Genomic DNA, 17,685 nt, shown 5'->3' with positions numbered 1-17,685 from the left:
TTTGTAGCAATTGGGTGGTATCTGGATTTGCAGATGTTCCTCCTCAAAGTACATATACAGTGGTATTATAGAAGGGATATTTTGCCACTCAAGAGACTGCAGTGAATTGCGGTTCTCATCTTCCTTTGTCGAGGAAGCTTTGACTTAAGTTAGATCTAACTATGAAGAGTTTGGACTCTTTCCCCTTCAGAGTATCAAATGGTCTTTCCTCTCCAGAAACTCTAGTCAATTTGGTATGTTGCTCGAGTCCTCAAGTCTCCCAAGCAAACCCTCCTCTACCCATGACAGGACATCAGAGAGGATTTGGCCATTAAACTACTCTCAAGCCTCTGTCTTCGGATGGGCGTACAGTGTGACATTTTGTATTTCATAAGACATTTACAATGGAGGAAGGCCTACCTTTTTCTTCATCCGGAGTTTGTGTCCTAGAGCCAGAATGCAGCCCGGCACAACTCCAATCTCATATCCTTCATCTCTCCCTTACAAGCAGGGTGTACTGTAGAATGACAACTTCCACCCTCCTGTAAGGACATGGCACCACTTTGTGAGGCCACGGTGACACTTCTCAGAGAACTTCGGTTATCTTGCAGAGCACCAAAGTCTTCCCCTCACTGATAGGATGAAGATGGAGTTATCCAAGAACATTGCTTCTTCTGACTTATGCATCCTCAGACATGCTGATAGAATGAGAATGTAGAAGGAACATTACTGTCCGAGCACATGAAGTCAGGGATATCAGATCTACCATAACCTTTAGGTAGAACCTGTCAGTGGCGCTAATCTTGAAGGTAGAAGAGTGGTATGACACAATCTTCACTACCCATGGGAATTAACCCACAAGTACCTGGATAACCTTATTCATGGTCCAGCGGTAGCTATTGAACAAGTCGTGTTACGAACGTAGCTCCCTCATGGGACAATATAGCGGTTGCGACATAATTCTAGGAGGAGAGCTAGAATGTCTGGCCATTCTCTTGTTCCTTGGGATGAAGTAGTCATTCCATTATATGCTGGATCAGATGCAGCATATAAGGACGAGTCTCGTAATAGAGGACGGTGGTTTGTATTCATTTAGGAACAAATTAAAAATTTTTATAGCAATTTGCATTTTTCCCAACTACACTAACCTGTATACACCTCAACCACCCCGCAAGTCATAAGTTGCGGTCGAAGTGAAGGTTACTTTACCTGACGGGTAGGCCTACTATACCTTGTTAAAAGTTTAAACCGGCCGTTCCAGCTTCTCTTTAGTCATACTCCTTTTAAAATACTCAGGCTTGTATTAAAAAAAAATTACAAAGTTATGATTTTGTTTGGAGTATTATCTAATTTGCTTAAACTTTAGACTTTTCTAAAATGTGGTAATTTCTTTAGTTTTTGTTTTCACAACTTGTTGCACTTAAATCTCCTAATGTTTGTTTTACATAGTAGAACCATTCTGCATTTTACTTAGGGTAAATACATATAAAAGATTGTTTGCTTAGATTTACAGACTACTGAAATATCCAACTTAGTGAAGTCTGACTATACAGTACGAATATTTGAAGGTTGATAAAGAGAAAATGATTTGCAAGCTGTATTGTCATACTAATATTTATTCTAGGTGACTTGGTTGCAATGGATGCAGAATTTGTTAACTTGCATCAGGAAGAAGCAGAAATTCGTAGCGATGGCACAAGAACAACTATAAAACCTTCCCAGAAGTCTGTTGCCAGAATAACTTGTATCAGAGGGTAAGGATAAAATCAAGGCGGTGTAATAAGGTTTTTATTTTTCAGCATTTCCAGAAATCTTCCATTAACAAAAACCCTTTGCTAGTTTCTGGCATCATTTTTAAGGGCTGGATCTGGAAAAGAAAAAGGTTTTTAAACTGATGATGATATACAAGATGTGAAATTTGAGAATAAATCAGTAAACATTACGTACAAAAGTAATTTATAAAACTATGTTTGCATTATTAATTTAAACATATCAATAGCAAGAGCATCTGTTTTACAAATGATCTTTTTACATGATCAATTCTATGGCAAGCATTCCGGTGTTGAAAAAACCACCATATTTTCAAACCTGTCCTTCAACCATTTGAGTAATATGATTAAGCTCTCCAAACTTTAGTCTAAGCAGTATTTCCAGTAGTTCTACCACATTGACTGATCTTATACAGTCAATACTCCTATACCCATCACAGATTTGGATATGGTAACACAATAGTTTTTATTGCTCTGCCATATTTTATGAGATTAAAGAAAAGATATGGTAACACAATAGTTTTTATTGCTCAGCTATATTTTATGAGATTAAATAAAAGAAAAGTACAAATATTTTAAACTTTTATTACGCCATAATTTTTGTATATAATTCTTAGAATATTAGTAGTTCTCAAAATACTGTCAAGATATAATTTTCTGTTTTAAAGACAAGGACCACTAGAAGGCACACCATTCTTGGATGACTACATATCAACCCAGGAACAGGTAGTTGACTACCTGACTCAATTCTCAGGTATTAAACCTGGGGATCTGGATGCCAATTTCTCACAGAAACACCTCACAACGCTCAAATCGACTTACATCAAACTGCGGTATTTAGTCGACAAGGGTGTGAAATTTGTTGGACATGGATTGAAAAATGATTTCCGGTAAGTGTATTTTCATCTCCCTAAGTGTTTTTTTCCTTTAGACATCATCCATGGACTAAACTGCTCTTCATTTTGGTTTCTGCAAGACCAAACCTGTTTGCAAAAGAAAATTTAATCAATGAGAATTGGATGTTTACATGGAGTAATATGACAAATGCAGATGGTCTAACAAGACCTTTTATGTAAATAGTCCCAATTACATGCATATAGATAAAATTTACAAGTATGTCGCATCAAATAATTTTCTATATTTATCAGAAGTTCCAATTTAATTTGTATAGATAGTAAAAAAATATATTGATTTAATATCACCAGCATCCCATCTAATCTTTCATAGTGCTGACCTGAGGGAGTTGTTTATAGAAGGATGGGGTAACGTAAATTGGGTACAAGAAAAATTAAGCAGTAAAAACTCTTTAGTACAGTACCACTTAAGTGCACTGGTGCAAAGCACCCAGCATGAAATTGTGTTTTAGTGACCATAGACCAAATTTTAATTTTCTTAGCAACTATCTTGAATGCAAGTAAATTTTCTACTATTATTGTAATTAATTACTGTTATACTGAACTGTCTTAAATTTTACAGCGTGATTAATATGACTGTGCCAGCTAACCAGCTCATAGACACTGTTCTCCTCTTCCATATGTCACACAACCGTATGGTGTCACTAAAGTTTCTCGCTTGGCATTTTCTAAGTAAGTGGATGTGTAATATTTTCATATTTGTGCTTTATAGTATAATAATTTACTAGAGTATAGGGGGGGATGAATATAATTTATTCGCAATGACAACCTTTTTTTTTTTCTATTGCTTGTGCCGTGTTGAGTTGTTCCTACATGAAAAACAAACCTTCGTTTGTTCCAACACGGAGTACTTACCTCGAACTACTTTCTTAGGAGTATCTGGGATCTCCTCCTTATCCGACCAAGAATTTTGCGTAGTTCCCCCTATCTCCGTTTCCCTTGTTGGGTCGCAATTTTGCGTAGTTCCCCCTATCTCCGTTTCCCTTGTTGGGTTCCCCATGGTGGATGGATACTCGCCCTGAGGCGACCCTGGGTCAGCTCACGAGTGTGCTGCTAGGTCTGACTCGTCCGTAAGCATCTGGTCGCGGCGTAGATAACATCTCACCGCTCTCTCTCTTCATCCTGTCCGACCCGCCTTTGTGTTACCATGTGTTTCCTTTGTGCTTCCCCATCCCTTTGTGCCTTACCATTCACATCCTTTCACAGTATTACTGGTGTTGTTTGGTGTTTCAGTGCTTTCCTTTTGGAATCTCAGCGTCGCTGTCCCGGGCCTAAGACCGGTAAGCCTTTGACGTCTCCTTCAGCCCCGTCGTAGAGAGGTTCTCCTTCTTCTTCCCCTACCCAGAGTAAGGGACGAGGTAAGTCTGTTGCGGGGAAACGGCCCATTGCCATTCCCCATGAGTCTGATGTTGATGATTTAGGGTGTATTGTGCCTACGCAGACATGTGGGGGGTCTGCTAGTGGGGCGGGAGTGTGTGCTGTAGACGAGGTTCTGGTGCCCGCAGGACCCGTCTTGAATGAAGACCCGGTGTGGGGGAAGTCAGGAACGGCTCCTTCCCCTCCATCGTGGCAGTGTCTTACAAGTTCAGTGGTGCCCGCGGGTGTTAAGGAGAAGGAGAGGCAGCCCACAGGATCTTCAGACCCCGACTCCATTGTAGGGACGGCACCAAGGACGTCCTTCAGATCACCCATGCATCAGGAGGAGGAATTCTCAGGCTGGTTCACTTCTCGGAAGGCTCTACGCACGCCCCCCGCGCCCTCATCTACGATCCCGTCACCCTTCAAGCAGTCCGTCACACCGGTTCCACATCTACAAGACCCTTCATTGTTGACAGGAGACTCAGGAGATTCATCGTGATCCTCTTCCTCTTCTCCCTCCTCAGGTACATCTTCGTCTTACGACTCGTTTTCGTCGGAAGGCTTCGAAGCCCGATAGACGAGAAGGAAGCGGAAAAAGTCTAAAAGGAGGAAGTCCAGCTCTTTCGTAGGCCCTTCCAGGAGAAAGGCAAAGGTCTCGAGGAAGAAGAGCAAGAAGAGGAATTCCTCCAAGAGGAAATGAGTGAAAGTGGCTTTCCCCCTAGCGGGTCGAATAGGGCTCTTACCCAGTGTCTCTTCGACTCCGTCCGCTCGTCGGATGCAGCCGTTGGCACACATAAACGTTACCTTGCTGTTGCCCGGCAAGTCATGGGCTCCATCTGTCCAGCGGAGGCAGCCGCTGGCTCGACACGGCAGCATGGCATCCATACCCGATACCACGACAGCTCCATTCAGGCTTCGTGGTCAACCGCTGGTATACCAGAGTACTCACACCCCACGGATTTCCCCGGGAGGGGGGGTTAGACCCATGATGGCTACCTCCGTCCCGGCGGCTCCATCCATGATGGAGCCAGCCGCGCCATTGTCCCAGCCAGCCCCATTCAAGCATCGGAGGCGGCCGCGGACATATCATGGTTCTTACACCCCACGGATTTCTCCGGGAAGGGGTAGACCCGTAACGGCTACCTCCGTCCCGACGACTCCATCCGTGACTGAGGCAAAGTGGCTTTCCCCCCTAGCGGATCGAACAGGGCTCTTGCCGCTCCAGTGCCTGCCTCAGTGGCCGCTGGAGAGGCCCCCCCCCCCACCCCACCCTTGCCCAGTGTCTCTTTGGCTCCGTCTGCTCATCGGATGCAGCCGTTGGTACACGTAAACGTTACCTTGCCTTTGACCGGCAAGTCACCGGCTCCATCCGTCCAGCGGAGGCAGCCGCTGGCTCAGCCCGGCAGTATGGCATCCATACCCATTGCCACGCCAGCCAAGCATCGGAGGCAGCCGCGTGCATTTCACGCTACTTACACCCTACGGATTTCCCCGGGAGGGGGTAGACCCGTGACGGCTACCTCCATCCCAGCGGCTCCATCCGTGATGGAGGAAGCCACTCCATCGGACCAGCCAGAAGTGAGGGATACAGCCACCCCTACGGATCCATCCATGCTCGAGGATGCAGCCGACACGGAGGATCAAGTGGTAGAGGGCTTGTTAGACACGGCCGAGTGTTCCCCTGGCTAAGTATCCTCCTATAGACAAGTCCTGGCTCTGATCCATCACCACCACAGATTAGACGAGGCTAAACCGTCATCAGAGCAGGATTAGCTTTCAGGTTTGGGGAGGATGGTAGATAACCCCGGCCAGCAGAAACCATCCTTGGCCCTAGCGCGGGACGTGGCACTAGGCATGGAGCTCGTCGATAAATACATTGAGGGGACATTGAACCCCCTTAGAGCCCAAGGGTCCTTCAAGATCCTGCTGGGACTGAGGACCCAGAAGAAATTTTATGTTCCAGATGGGCGTCATGCAGGTCCCCGCTCGTTGGAAGAAGCCTTTGCAACGTTAAATCAGGGCACTGCAGATGACAGATCCCTCACTGCATCAGTGGTTTTCTCTCAAGCATTGGCGTCCATGATGGAGGACACCAATGTGACCTGGCTGGACTAGTGGGTGTGTGGCCTGGAAGGGTTTCAGCTATCTCTCAACCTGTCAGTACCAGGGAATCAGGCCCTTCTACAAGAACTCATTTGTTCGGGAGGGAAGGTGATGAAGTCCCTTACCTTCCAGTCCCTTACCTTCCAGTCCCTGACCCAGTCGGCAAACTGGGTGTTAAGGAGGAGGGACAAGGTCCTTTCAGGATCTCCCGTAAATATCCCGAACGGGAAACAAAATTTCGGAGGAATGCACTGGTGTGGGGTGAGACCGGGTTCCCCCTGCAGTCAGTAGCGGAAACTATGGAGAGAGTGGGCAAAATTAAGGACTCTGGAGCCCAGGCTGTCAGTGGCAAGACGTCCTCCCCATAGGAGACCATCAGCGGATGTGGCCAACCCACCTACGGCACCACTTCCTGGCAGCATCCCCACGGTCCGCCCGCAGGAGCGGTGCCCCAGCCCAGTCCTCCTTTAGGCAAAATACACCGGCTCAAGGAGTGCTAGCAACCTTGAGGGAAGGGGATTTCATGATGTCCCTCGATCATCAAGGACGACCTTTTCAGATCCCTGTGCATCCCTCCAGCAGGAAGTTCCTCAGAGTGAAGTGGGGATTCTAGTCTCTGCAGTTCAGGACTCTCTGCTTCGGACTGTCAACGGCTCCTCAGGTGTTCACGAGGGTGGTCACCGTACTATCAGCCTGGGCCCACAAGCAGGGCATCAGGCTGATCCAGTACCTAGACGACTGGTTGCTGCTTTCAGCCTCAGAGACAGTCTTAAAGGAGCAAGGAGCAAAGCTATTGCAGTTCTGCAGGGAACTAGGGATTACCATCAACTTGGGAAAGTCCCAATTAGACCCCACCACCAGGATAACGTACCTAGGGATCATCCTGGACTCCCAATTAGGAGGGCATTCCCCTCTCAAGAGAGGTTGAGCAACCTGGATCAAGTTATTCGACCATTCCTGACAAGTACGCTAATGAGAGCCAAAGACTGGCAGAGGCTCGTGGGCCACCTGGTCTCGTGAGAGAAGTTGGTTCCTCAGGGGAGGCTCAAGCTGAGACCAGTCCAATGGAAACTGAAGGACCGTTGGCCACCGGGAGCCCCTCCTCAAGAACTAGTCAAGATGTCTCCGGACTCCAGGAACATGTTCCTCTGGTGATCCGACAGGGCGAACACACTTGAGGGGTTACCATTCGCGTCCGTTCCTCCAGAGGTGTTGCTCTTCACAGACGTATCAAAGGAGGGGTGGGTAGCCCATCTGCTCGGGGAAACAGCAGAGAGGAAGTGGTCCCCGGAGGAGAAGACCCTTAACATAAACATGCTCGAGCTACTAGCAGGCCAAAAGGCCCTCGCAAGGTTCGCCCATCGTCTCCGGGGAAACACGGTAGCACTCAGGTGCGACAACGCCACCGTGGTGGCATACATAAAGAGGCAAGGAGGATTGAGATCAAGGAGGTTGTGCAACCTCACGTCTCAAATGCTGGAATGGGCCGAAAAGGAACACATCAGCCTCACAGCCAGGTTCATTCCGGGAAAAGGAACGTTATAGCCGACGGGCAAGTAGTGGGGTCGGAGTGGTCCCTACACCCACAGGTAGCCCAGAAGGTCCTCCAGAGGTGGAGCTCACCGGTGATAAGACCTTTTCGCCACGGGGTTCAATGCACAGTTCCCCGTGTTCTGTTCCCCGGTGCCAGACCCAGCAGCAGAGTTCAAAGATGACTCCCAACGCTTGTAGGACGGATTCGACGTACAGTATATACCTTTCCTCCCTTCGGGATTCTCAGACAGGTTCTCAACAGGATCAGGCAGCCAAGAGATACAAGGTTGATTTTGGTAGCGTCCTGGTGGCCGGAGAGAGAGTGGTTCGCGAACCTACAAGGCCTGGCTATCCTTCCTCCATGGCCTCTGCCGGTAAGAGAAGATCGGCTACACCAGCCCCACTTCCAAAGGTTTCACGAAAACCCCCAGTGCCTTCAGCTACACGCGTGGAGGTTATCGGGTGTCTACTAAGGAAGGAAGGATACTTGAAGAGGACAGCCTTAAGGATGTCCGGTTATCTTAGGAAATCCTCGGTCAGGGTTTACCAGGCCAAGTGGGCCACATTTGTGAAGTGGTATGCGGTTCAGAACCTGAGGCCACTGGATGCATCGGTCCACAGGATTGCAGGCTTCCTGGTCTACCTAAGGGACTACCTAGGGGTTTTCCATTCCAGCCATCAAAGGGGCCGAGCAGCACTGGGACAAGTATTTCCACTCGGAGGCATTGACCAGGTGGGCCTCTCGTCAGTTTTCCATGCTCATCAGGTGTGTCGAGCAATCTTGTTCCCCCCCCGCCTCTCGGGTCCCGCAGTGGGACGTGGCTAAGGTTCTCAAGATTTGGTCTAGGCCACCCTTCGAACCTCTCAAAGTTATCCTGGATAAAGACCTCACCCTCAAGGCAGTGTTCTGGCTAGCTCTGGCCTCGGCCAAGAGAATGAATGAGCTCTACGACTTGTCGTTTGAGGTCTCACACTCGAAAGGGTGGAAGGACCTGGCCTTTTAGTTTCTGCCTGTTTTAGTGGCCAAAACACAGAACCCAGCCATCGTAGACCCAAGGTTTGAAGGATTCTCGATCCCAGCGTTCCCTCACTCAGACAACCCGGAAGACTTGTTCATGTGCCCAGTGAGAACTATCAGGAAGTACCTTAACAGGACAGCCAGACTTCGGCCGGGCATCAAAAGTCTCTTTATTTCCTCAGGCCCAGTGTAGAAAGCAGTGTCTAAGTACACGGTCTCCTTCTGGCTTCGATAAATCATAAAAGAGCTTATGACAGTGAGGGGTCGGCAGTCCCTGGCAAGACACAACCCCATGACATTAGGGGGCTTAGCACCTCCTTGGAATTCGACAAGAACATGACAGTAGGTCAAATCATGAGGGCGGGCACATGGTCCAGGCAGTCCACCTTTACGGCCCACTACCTGAAAAACTCTACGAGAAAGTCCCTGGACTCCTTCCCCATCGGACCCAGTCATTTCCGCCCTTCAAAAGTTTAAGACTAAAGCCCCGGGGTAAACCTAGGGGAGTAATTGCAAGCGACACAAGTTTCCGCCTTACTCCCCCCCATTTTTCCTTACTACCCTTTTTGCCCCTTTTCCTTTCCCTCCTCCCATGTGAGAGATGGATGTTGTAGGAGACCATGTCTGGATTATGCATAAAGGTGACTTTTCAATCAAGTAGGCTTTTGCGTGCTTCCCCCGACTCTCGTACCCTGGACCTAGCCTCCTATCTAGGTCCCGTATCACGTACCGGTATGGCGGGTCGTCCGGCCTGTAAGTCCACCCCCGCCTCCTAAAGTGCAAGTCTCCTAAGAAAGTAGTTCGAGGTAAGTACTCCGTGTTGGAACAAATCACAAATTTTAAGTAATTTGTATTTTTCCTAACAGTACCTACCTCGAACTACTTTCGGGTTATTGCCCGCCCATCCTGCCCTGGGTGCCTTTCAGGAGTTCGAATGGTATTTTCACATATGCTTACTGACGAATCAGACCTAGCAGCACACACTCGTGAGCTGACCCAGGGTCGTCTCAGGGCGAGTATCCATCCACCACGGGGCGACCCAACAAGGGAAACGGAGATAGGGGGAACTACGCAAAATTCTTGGTCGGATAGGGAGGAGATCCCAGATACTCCTAAGAAAGTAGTTCGAGGTAAGTACTGTTAGGAAAAATACAAATTACTTAAAATTTGTAATTTTCTTTGTTAGAAGAAATACAGCCCTCGTTCATACCTCCTTCGCTTTGATCTCGGCCATGAAAACATGTCTCCATCCATGTTGGTTGGCTTTGGTTTTATAGTATTGTACTGTATTCCCAATATAATGCATTATTGTCTCAGAATATTGTCTTTGAGTTGGGAACATGATTAATATCCCGACTCCATTAACTCTTTAGGTTTGCGAAAGGCATCACTTGTCTGCCCAGGGGGCTCACCTTTATCTCCTTGTAGTTAGACTTCTTTAAAGTCTTAGGATCAGAGAACCTCAGTTTCCATCTGTGTACACCAATCCGTTGGCAGACACGTGCGAATAACACGTCTTAGTGAGTGCTGTTGATTCAACATTTTCAACCTCGCTTATTGGAAGTGGTTGATTACCTGACTTGGTCAGCAATCAAATCCCTATTAGCAATTTACGAGGTTAACTTTTTAAGTTACCTCTTGGGGCCGCGCCCTTAGTGCACTGAAGTGGAAGGTAAAAATAATAATAACTTGAAGAAATATGCTTGCCTTTTCCCCCCTCTGAGCTCGCCGATTCTTCAGTAGTTTTTCGGTAGATGCAGTCATAATGCAAACTACTTTTCCTAGGCGGCTCAGAAGCACCCTCACATTTCCGATGCTAGGGCAGTCTAGCACTACAGAGATCTTGGCAGCTGTTACCTTTGATTCAAGCTCACAGCTAGCCTGAATCATGATGCCAAAGGTGAAAGCTATCCTTTTATCTGAAAGTTTTGCTTGAAGCAAGCGATCTCTCAATACCTCGTGAGCCAGGCATTGACGTGATTCAGGCTCACAGCAAACCTGACTGCTCATGCTCTTCTGAGCTTGCTCTACCTGTTGAGGGTAGAGCACATGAACCAGGCTTGTACCTGTCGCTTTTCCCACTCGGCGCATTAGCAGAGCATTGCTCAACACTCAAGGTGGGTCGCTTGGCTCACTTGAGCTCGTTTCTCTTGTATGCTCTTTGAGCTAATTACCCTCTTACTTTGCCCTTAACACTCAGGAGGCAGTTAGTAAGTCTAGAATAAATGATTTATTTCATTGCTTAGGCTCAAGGGTAGGTATTTTAATGAATAACCTTTGTGCCTGTGCTAGGTAGTTGTATGCAATTATGCATACACTACCCAGTGTTCACATTTTTTCTTTATTTTTTCTTATTCTTTCAATAGTCAGAGTATGATGTAAGGAAAGAAAAAGATATGGGAGAATTTGACATTTTCTTACTAATATCTCACTCGTAATATTATAACAAAAATCCCAGGTTTGCCTGTAGAGGATTCTCAAAAATTTTTGCCGATTTGATTCAGTTATTTGGATTTCAGTTTTGAGAAAATACTAATTGCTTTAAATTTGATACATTTACTTCTCTTTTTTGTGAATGAAGTACTTGCCTTCCCAGAGTAAAGAAACTCTTCACTATCTTAACCAGTGAAGTTGTACTAGATGTACTTATTAGGGTTTTGCACGTTCCTTAGAGCGAGGCATGACATAGTAAACATTTTTTTGTTCGAGTGGTTGTTTGTGACCGAAGGCTCTTCTGTTCACTATTGGTCACTTACCATTCAGCTGCTCTTAAGTGGTTGTTTCTAAACCCTGTTTTCCCTTTTTTTTCTTCCTTCAACTACAGCCTGATGTGGGTGAAAGATAAATGAATCCTACACAAAACAAACCTGATAAGGTTGTGCTTTCAGCCCAACTAACTGTGTGGCATTCGCACTCTTTGTCTCACAAGGTAGAGCACGAGACAGGTTTCTGCACATGTGGCAAGTCTCGTTCACGAGGACGCTAGTCGATAGTCTCAATCATAAGTACTGTATGTGCCAGTGGCAAGTGTCTATCACTCGTGCACCAGTGGCAAGTTGTGATCCTGATCTCTTTTTCCAGTGCAACTTGTTGCCAGAGCCAAGACCTCTGGTGGTCGCAGTTATCATGTGATCCTCCTGCTACCTAGTGCTTCGCCACTGTGGTTTTGCGAGACTCCTCAGTTCTCCAGGCTGGCTCGCCAGCTAAGCTTTGCTATCAGTAACCAGGTTTCAATCTGTATGGAAAGATATACCATTATTAGGTGTCTGTCAACAGCCCCTGAAGTGTTCATCCTAGTCCAGTTTGGGTACGCGCCAATGGCATTTGTCATCTCTGCAATCTAGACGACTGGCTAGTCACAACAGACTTGGTGGAGACCGTTACCAAACATAGAGCCCATGTTTTTTTAATCTTGCAGAAACTTTGCAGATAAACAGGTTACATGTAGATTCAAAGAAGTTGCTCGTCATTTACCGACGTGAAGCTTGCTATTAGCCCGTTTGTGGGAGTGTCTCTGGGTCACCTGGCCTCGTTATTGTCTAGTGCCTGAATGTTGGCTTTGTATTCTCATTCCGGTGGGATTGGGGCAAAGAAAAGAATTGAATTGAATTTTGAGTCTTCTCAGACTGATCTTTATCCTTTTCCCAATTTGATGCTCATCATGGATGTATCAAAAGAGGTTGGGGGTCGCTCAACTCCTGCAGCACATGGACGCCACGCTGTGGTCCGAGTCAGATCGACAATGCTCCATAAAGCTCCTAGAGTAGTAAACAACGTACCTTGCTCTTCAACATTCCAACAGCATATTTAAACAAGCAAGGAGATTCTATTTAAAGGCAACTTTGCCAACTAGTCGTCAAAATCCTGCAAGGAACAGAGGACAATGTGGCTTGTCAGCCCGGCTCGTGAAAAGATCATCTTGGCAGACTGTGGGAAGACTTGGATAGTCTTTAGATCCTCAGATAGCAAACAAAGTGATAACTTTGTGGGGTTCGCCGACAGTAGACCTGTTCTAGACGTGTCAGTCAGTCGGAGGTTTCTGTGGTGTTGGTTGCTAGTACAGTACTGGACCCATAAGTACCACTTCAGGCCGGAGCCCTGTTATAGCAACTTGCAGATTGGTACCCCGACCTTCTGATACTGACAGGTTTTGAGGGAGCTTTCTCCTCCACAACGCTACACCAACCACATGCTCAGATTTACAATCAAACAGAGGGAGAGAGAAATCTTTTACTACCTCCGTCAATCCTATTCCTCAGGGGAGAACCGAGGCATCTCTTGTGAAGGAAAGATCCCTTTCTCCTGTTGCAGGCACCCTCCCAGTAGAAAGAAGCTGTCTCTCAACCCTGATGGAGAAGGCGAGCATGATCTGTTCTGACATCAGATAGAACAATTTCATATACTCTGAACAAAGCATATTTTCATATACCAATCCAATCTTCTGGCAGAAAGTGCCTCCGCTTTATCCTTAAGGGAGTCAGTTACTTGTTTAAAATCCTGTGCTTCAGACTATCAACGCTCATCAAGTTATCCTGTCGTCCTTGAGACAGTTGATCCAGGAACTAGACAAACTTTGATGATTTCCATGATCTTGGGCTCATTATCATTCAGCAGAAGTCGAGTCTTACTCCTAAGAGATGTCACACCAACAGGCTCAAGAGAGGTTGAGCAACCGTTCCTGATAGCTCAAGAAGAACCAACAAAAAAGTGGCAAAGTCTCCGAGAAAACCCATCATTGCCGGAGAAGTTCATCCCTCATGGGTGTCCGAAATGACACTAATCGGCAGCCAGCAATCCTCGTCTTTAGGTTTAGGTGGAACGGGAGATGGTGGACTATCTCAAGTGCTGGGTCATTTACAAAAACTCACCAGGAGTGCTTCATTAGACTCTCCACCTCCAGGGAGGTTGCTGTTCACTCTCCACCTCCAGAGATGCTGCTGTTCCCAGATGCATCAGAGGAGGGTTGAGGCGCACACTTGGGCATTAAGACAGCGTAGTAGAATTGTCTGCAAGGTATATTCTAGGCTAGAGTAATGTACTAGGTCAAGTGGTAGGTACAGAATGATCTCTACTCCTCTGTGTGGCCTAAAGGCTCCTTGCATGTATGATGAGGTTTCCCAGCAATGGACTTGTTCACAACCTGAATGAACAAGAAGCTTCCACCGTTACGCTTACCAGTCCCAGATCTGTCACCTTGGAAAATGTGAACCAACATTCATAGGACTTGCTAGATGCTTGTGCCTTTTCTCCCTTTTGCCCAATAATGTGAAAACTCGACGAGATGTTGAAGATTCTGAACGTCAGGCTAATCCTGATGGCTCTAAAGTGACAAGCCAAATAGTTCCAGGACTTATGATGCTCCTCGTTGTGTTACCAGTGCAACTACTGCAATGGCCCAATCCTCTGTCAGCTGCAGAAAGTCTTTTTGCAAGGTCTGTGCTTATGTCTGAATACCTCCATAAATCTTCTGCAGCTTGTCTACTATGGAAAATGTGTTATATTTTGCGATTGGCGTTATGAACAGGATACTTTTCCGACCAGAGGATCTCTGCAATTTATAGCAAATTTCCTTGCCTACCTTCACCAACATCTAAGGTCACTGACGCCAATCCTCTTCAGGACCAAAGTATATTGACATACCCCAGGTCAGAAAAACTAGCCATTTTGGTTATATATGGACTTCCATATCACCATGGAATAAGTTTCCTATTGTATTTTTCCTAACCATACAAACCAATAGTCTCATGCCAATGGTCAAAAGAAGGTGGGTGGTGCTTCCATGCCACCCAACAGCCAGCTGTGTTTACCTCGTTAAAAGTTTAATATCCTGTTCCAGCTTTGCTAAAATCACTCTTATTAAAGGTCTCAGATTTGTATGATATGAACTGCAAATTAAAAAAAAAAATTTTGTTTTAGGCACTTGGCTTATGTTTTATCAAGTATTTATATAGCATTTACTACATTTTTGCATATTGATATTTTCCATCCTTCATCAGAAATAAAAATCCAGAGTGTTACACATGACAGTATTGAAGATGCCAGGACAGCACTTGCACTATATCAGAAATATTGTGAATTAAAAGCCAGTGGCGATCTCGTCATGGAACTACAAAATCTTTACGAAGCTGGTAAAAAGGCACAATGGAAGGTACCAGGAGAAGAAGAAGATGAATAGAAATTTGATAGCATTTAAGTAGGTAATGGAAGAGTTTAGTATCATAAAAGTATTGGTGAATGTCTGAAATGGTATTGAAAGTAGTGTAGACAATCGCCATATCTGACATTGGTAAGTAAATTTTATAATGCATAAAAATAGATCTTTATTATTAATATGGTGAAAGAGGGAGTCGTCTGACTATCATGCTCTTAACAAAAATAGGCATTTTGATACTTAAAATATCTTATTTCGTGGTACAAAATAAATATTTTTATTTCTTGGTACAAAATGATATTTGCTTTTAATGAGTTTTTTCCTTTTGTACTTTTACGGGAACTATTATTATTTTTTATCAAATACTTTAAGACAATATACACTATTAAAAATTGTACATATGTGCAAAGTTATTTTGATGATAAAAAAAACTTTTTGAAACACACCTTTGTACATTCTATGTTTTTTATGAGAAAATAAAATGTATTTTTTATATTCAATTTTATTCAATTCCAGGTTACAGCAACCATATTTAATTTTTGTGACCTTTAAGTGGGGTTATATATGAAATAATCATGGAATCCTTTGGAAAATGGTGCTTTTTCATAATTTTGTTTGTTAGGTTATAAACGTAAGGCTTTCTCAGCCAGGCAAACTGTGCAGAACACCTAACTATTGTTTGATTGGGTTTGATGGCTGCTTGAGCTGAAATTACACATGTGTGAAGAGCTTGAAAGTTATACAGGGCTACATATGAACTGTACCCTACTTAGTTGGAAATGCAGGAATGCTGAAAACCCCAAAAATCTTCACTATGGAAAGTAGGCAAGAACAGAAAACAAAATCAAACTAGGAAATGCAACTTGTGTGACCTCAAGATAACATCAGTCTGTACCAGTTTGAATTTTTGTGTTCCCACAGCAAGAATATTTTAAAACCTAACATTAGAAAAGAAAAATTTGTTCCAGCACCAATTACAAAACTTTCAGCTCTTTACTTTGGCAATACATTTCAGCGACAGCTGAAAATAGCCGTAAAACTTTTAGCGTGGTGTTACTCGCCTCTGCTAGTTAGCGGGAGGTAGACCCACACCTCACTCACACAGTAGTCAATACGCTTCACTTGGCATTTCGGGTCGAAAGAGAACGGACGTTGTCTCATCTGCTCCGCTTTACAGTATTTACAAAACCTATTCAAAGAACTGGCCTAAAATTTTAAACTTTTCCTTTTCCTTGTGTGATTGAGTGTGCATTCTGATAGAATGCAGGTTTGTCCACGTAGGGAAGGGAGCCATTGCGAAACCTTCATGTTTTCCTTGGAAACATCTCCACTCGCTTTGTTCCTGCATGCAGAGGTCACACCAGTTTGCAAGTCTCCAGATGATGTGTGCTGGGAGTGGCCTCCCTCCCAGTGGCTGCGTTTTGGTAAGAGTAAGAAGAAGAAGGCTTAAAGGGATTCTTCCCCTTCTGATTCATCCTTGAAGGCGGAGAAACCTCGCCAACTTACTCTTGCGTTTCAAATCCCATCACCCTCTTGCTGCCCGATCGGTCTCCTCAAGGGATCGGTCAGGTAAGAGTGGAGGCACCTTCACGTTAGTCCCGGTTGCTACCCTTAGAGAAGCAAGTAAGACTTCCTCCTCAGGGAAATTTCTGTCCGCTGACACTGTAAGTCAGCTATGGCCCTCTTTAAGGCTTTAAGGCTCTCCTTCGAGAGAGCATTTGCAAGAGGTTCTCTGGTGATGGTGAGGGACATGAGGTGAGAGTGAGGCTCCTTCACCCAGGAGGAATATCAAGCCCTCCCCAAGGCCTGCCAATGCCAACGCTCAGAAACAACCTTTGGTTTCTGAAGTACTGGGAGTAACCTCAGTTCCTTCCCATTCTCATTCAGCTTCAGCTGACGATCGTATGCACAGGACGAATACTCTACGGAGTATCCCTTTATGGGACTAACTCAATGCCTAGCCTTCCATTTGAGTCATCCTTCCCACCTGAGAGGTAGACGACAATCACCTGATGGGTCTCAGAGAGGTTTTTTAAAGTGTGTCCGAGAGTCATCAGTTCCATGCTTAAGCTCTTCAGAGCATAAGGGGTGTTAGACGGATGATTATAGCTTCTGCCCCTTGCCGTCGTGTCCTTAGGACACATAGCAACCTCAGACCGGCTTCTACTTCATCCAAAGTAGAACCTGCCAGGTTGCTGCCCATTCACACCTAGACCATTCACCAACTCCCTCTGTCATGGGGAAAGAAGCGAGGTTAAGCTCGCTCTTTCAGAAGAGACGAAGCATGTCTGATTTTCTACAAAGTGCATTGGCAGAGGCACTCACAAAAGTAGATCAGACTGACGAGAATACCGAAAAGACGAGCAAGTGAGGTATTCAACCCTCACATTCAAATGTGTTAACCCTCTTGCATTTCGACATAACTGCTCTCAACCAACAACAGCTGAGGGAGTTAAGAGCACGCACTTTACTGATAAACCTAATTCCTCACTCATCACTGAAATTTGTCTGTTTTTAATAAAATTCAAGGAGGTAAATCTTTTGTCATGACTGAGATTATGCGAGCTTTAGCACTCTACAAACAGGAGAGGCAACGTGCAGACACTTAAGTTATCTGTACATACGGGCCCACAAACTCCCGTTTCTCATCAGCGCTTGCCTCGACAGTGAACACATGGTCAGTGCTCGATGCATCAGCACTGGCATCGCCAGCAGACCCCCCCGCATACCAGCCCTTACCCCTTTGACAACCATCTCGTCAGTGCTCGCCTCGCCGGCGCACACTTTACGCACTTGCCTTACCATCAGTATGCACCCGCACAGTGCACAGTGCTCTCTTGGCAAACATACCTTTTCAGC

The 17,685-nt window shown here is 45.5% G+C and overlaps 1 protein-coding gene across 1 annotated transcript in view; it reads left to right on the top strand.

The window, feature by feature from the left end:
* PAN2 (PAN2-PAN3 deadenylation complex catalytic subunit PAN2) overlaps positions 1-15,121 on the top strand; it is a 122,642-nt gene extending 107,521 nt beyond the window's left edge. Inside the window, exons 21-24 of the mRNA XM_068385429.1 lie at positions 1,604-1,733; positions 2,417-2,638; positions 3,225-3,334; positions 14,672-15,121. Coding sequence (XP_068241530.1) covers positions 1,604-1,733; positions 2,417-2,638; positions 3,225-3,334; positions 14,672-14,850 — 641 coding nt within the window. The 3' untranslated portion in view covers positions 14,851-15,121. The remainder of the gene's footprint in view (positions 1-1,603; positions 1,734-2,416; positions 2,639-3,224; positions 3,335-14,671) is intronic.
* The last annotated feature ends 2,564 nt before the right edge of the window (positions 15,122-17,685 follow it).

The sequence above is a fragment of the Palaemon carinicauda genome, chromosome 13 (genome assembly GCF_036898095.1).
Source record: "Palaemon carinicauda isolate YSFRI2023 chromosome 13, ASM3689809v2, whole genome shotgun sequence".
In the NCBI taxonomy this organism is placed as follows: domain Eukaryota; kingdom Metazoa; phylum Arthropoda; class Malacostraca; order Decapoda; family Palaemonidae; genus Palaemon; species Palaemon carinicauda.
The sequence above is the reverse complement of the archived record's forward strand: the minus strand, read 5'-3'. Positions and strand labels throughout refer to the sequence as shown.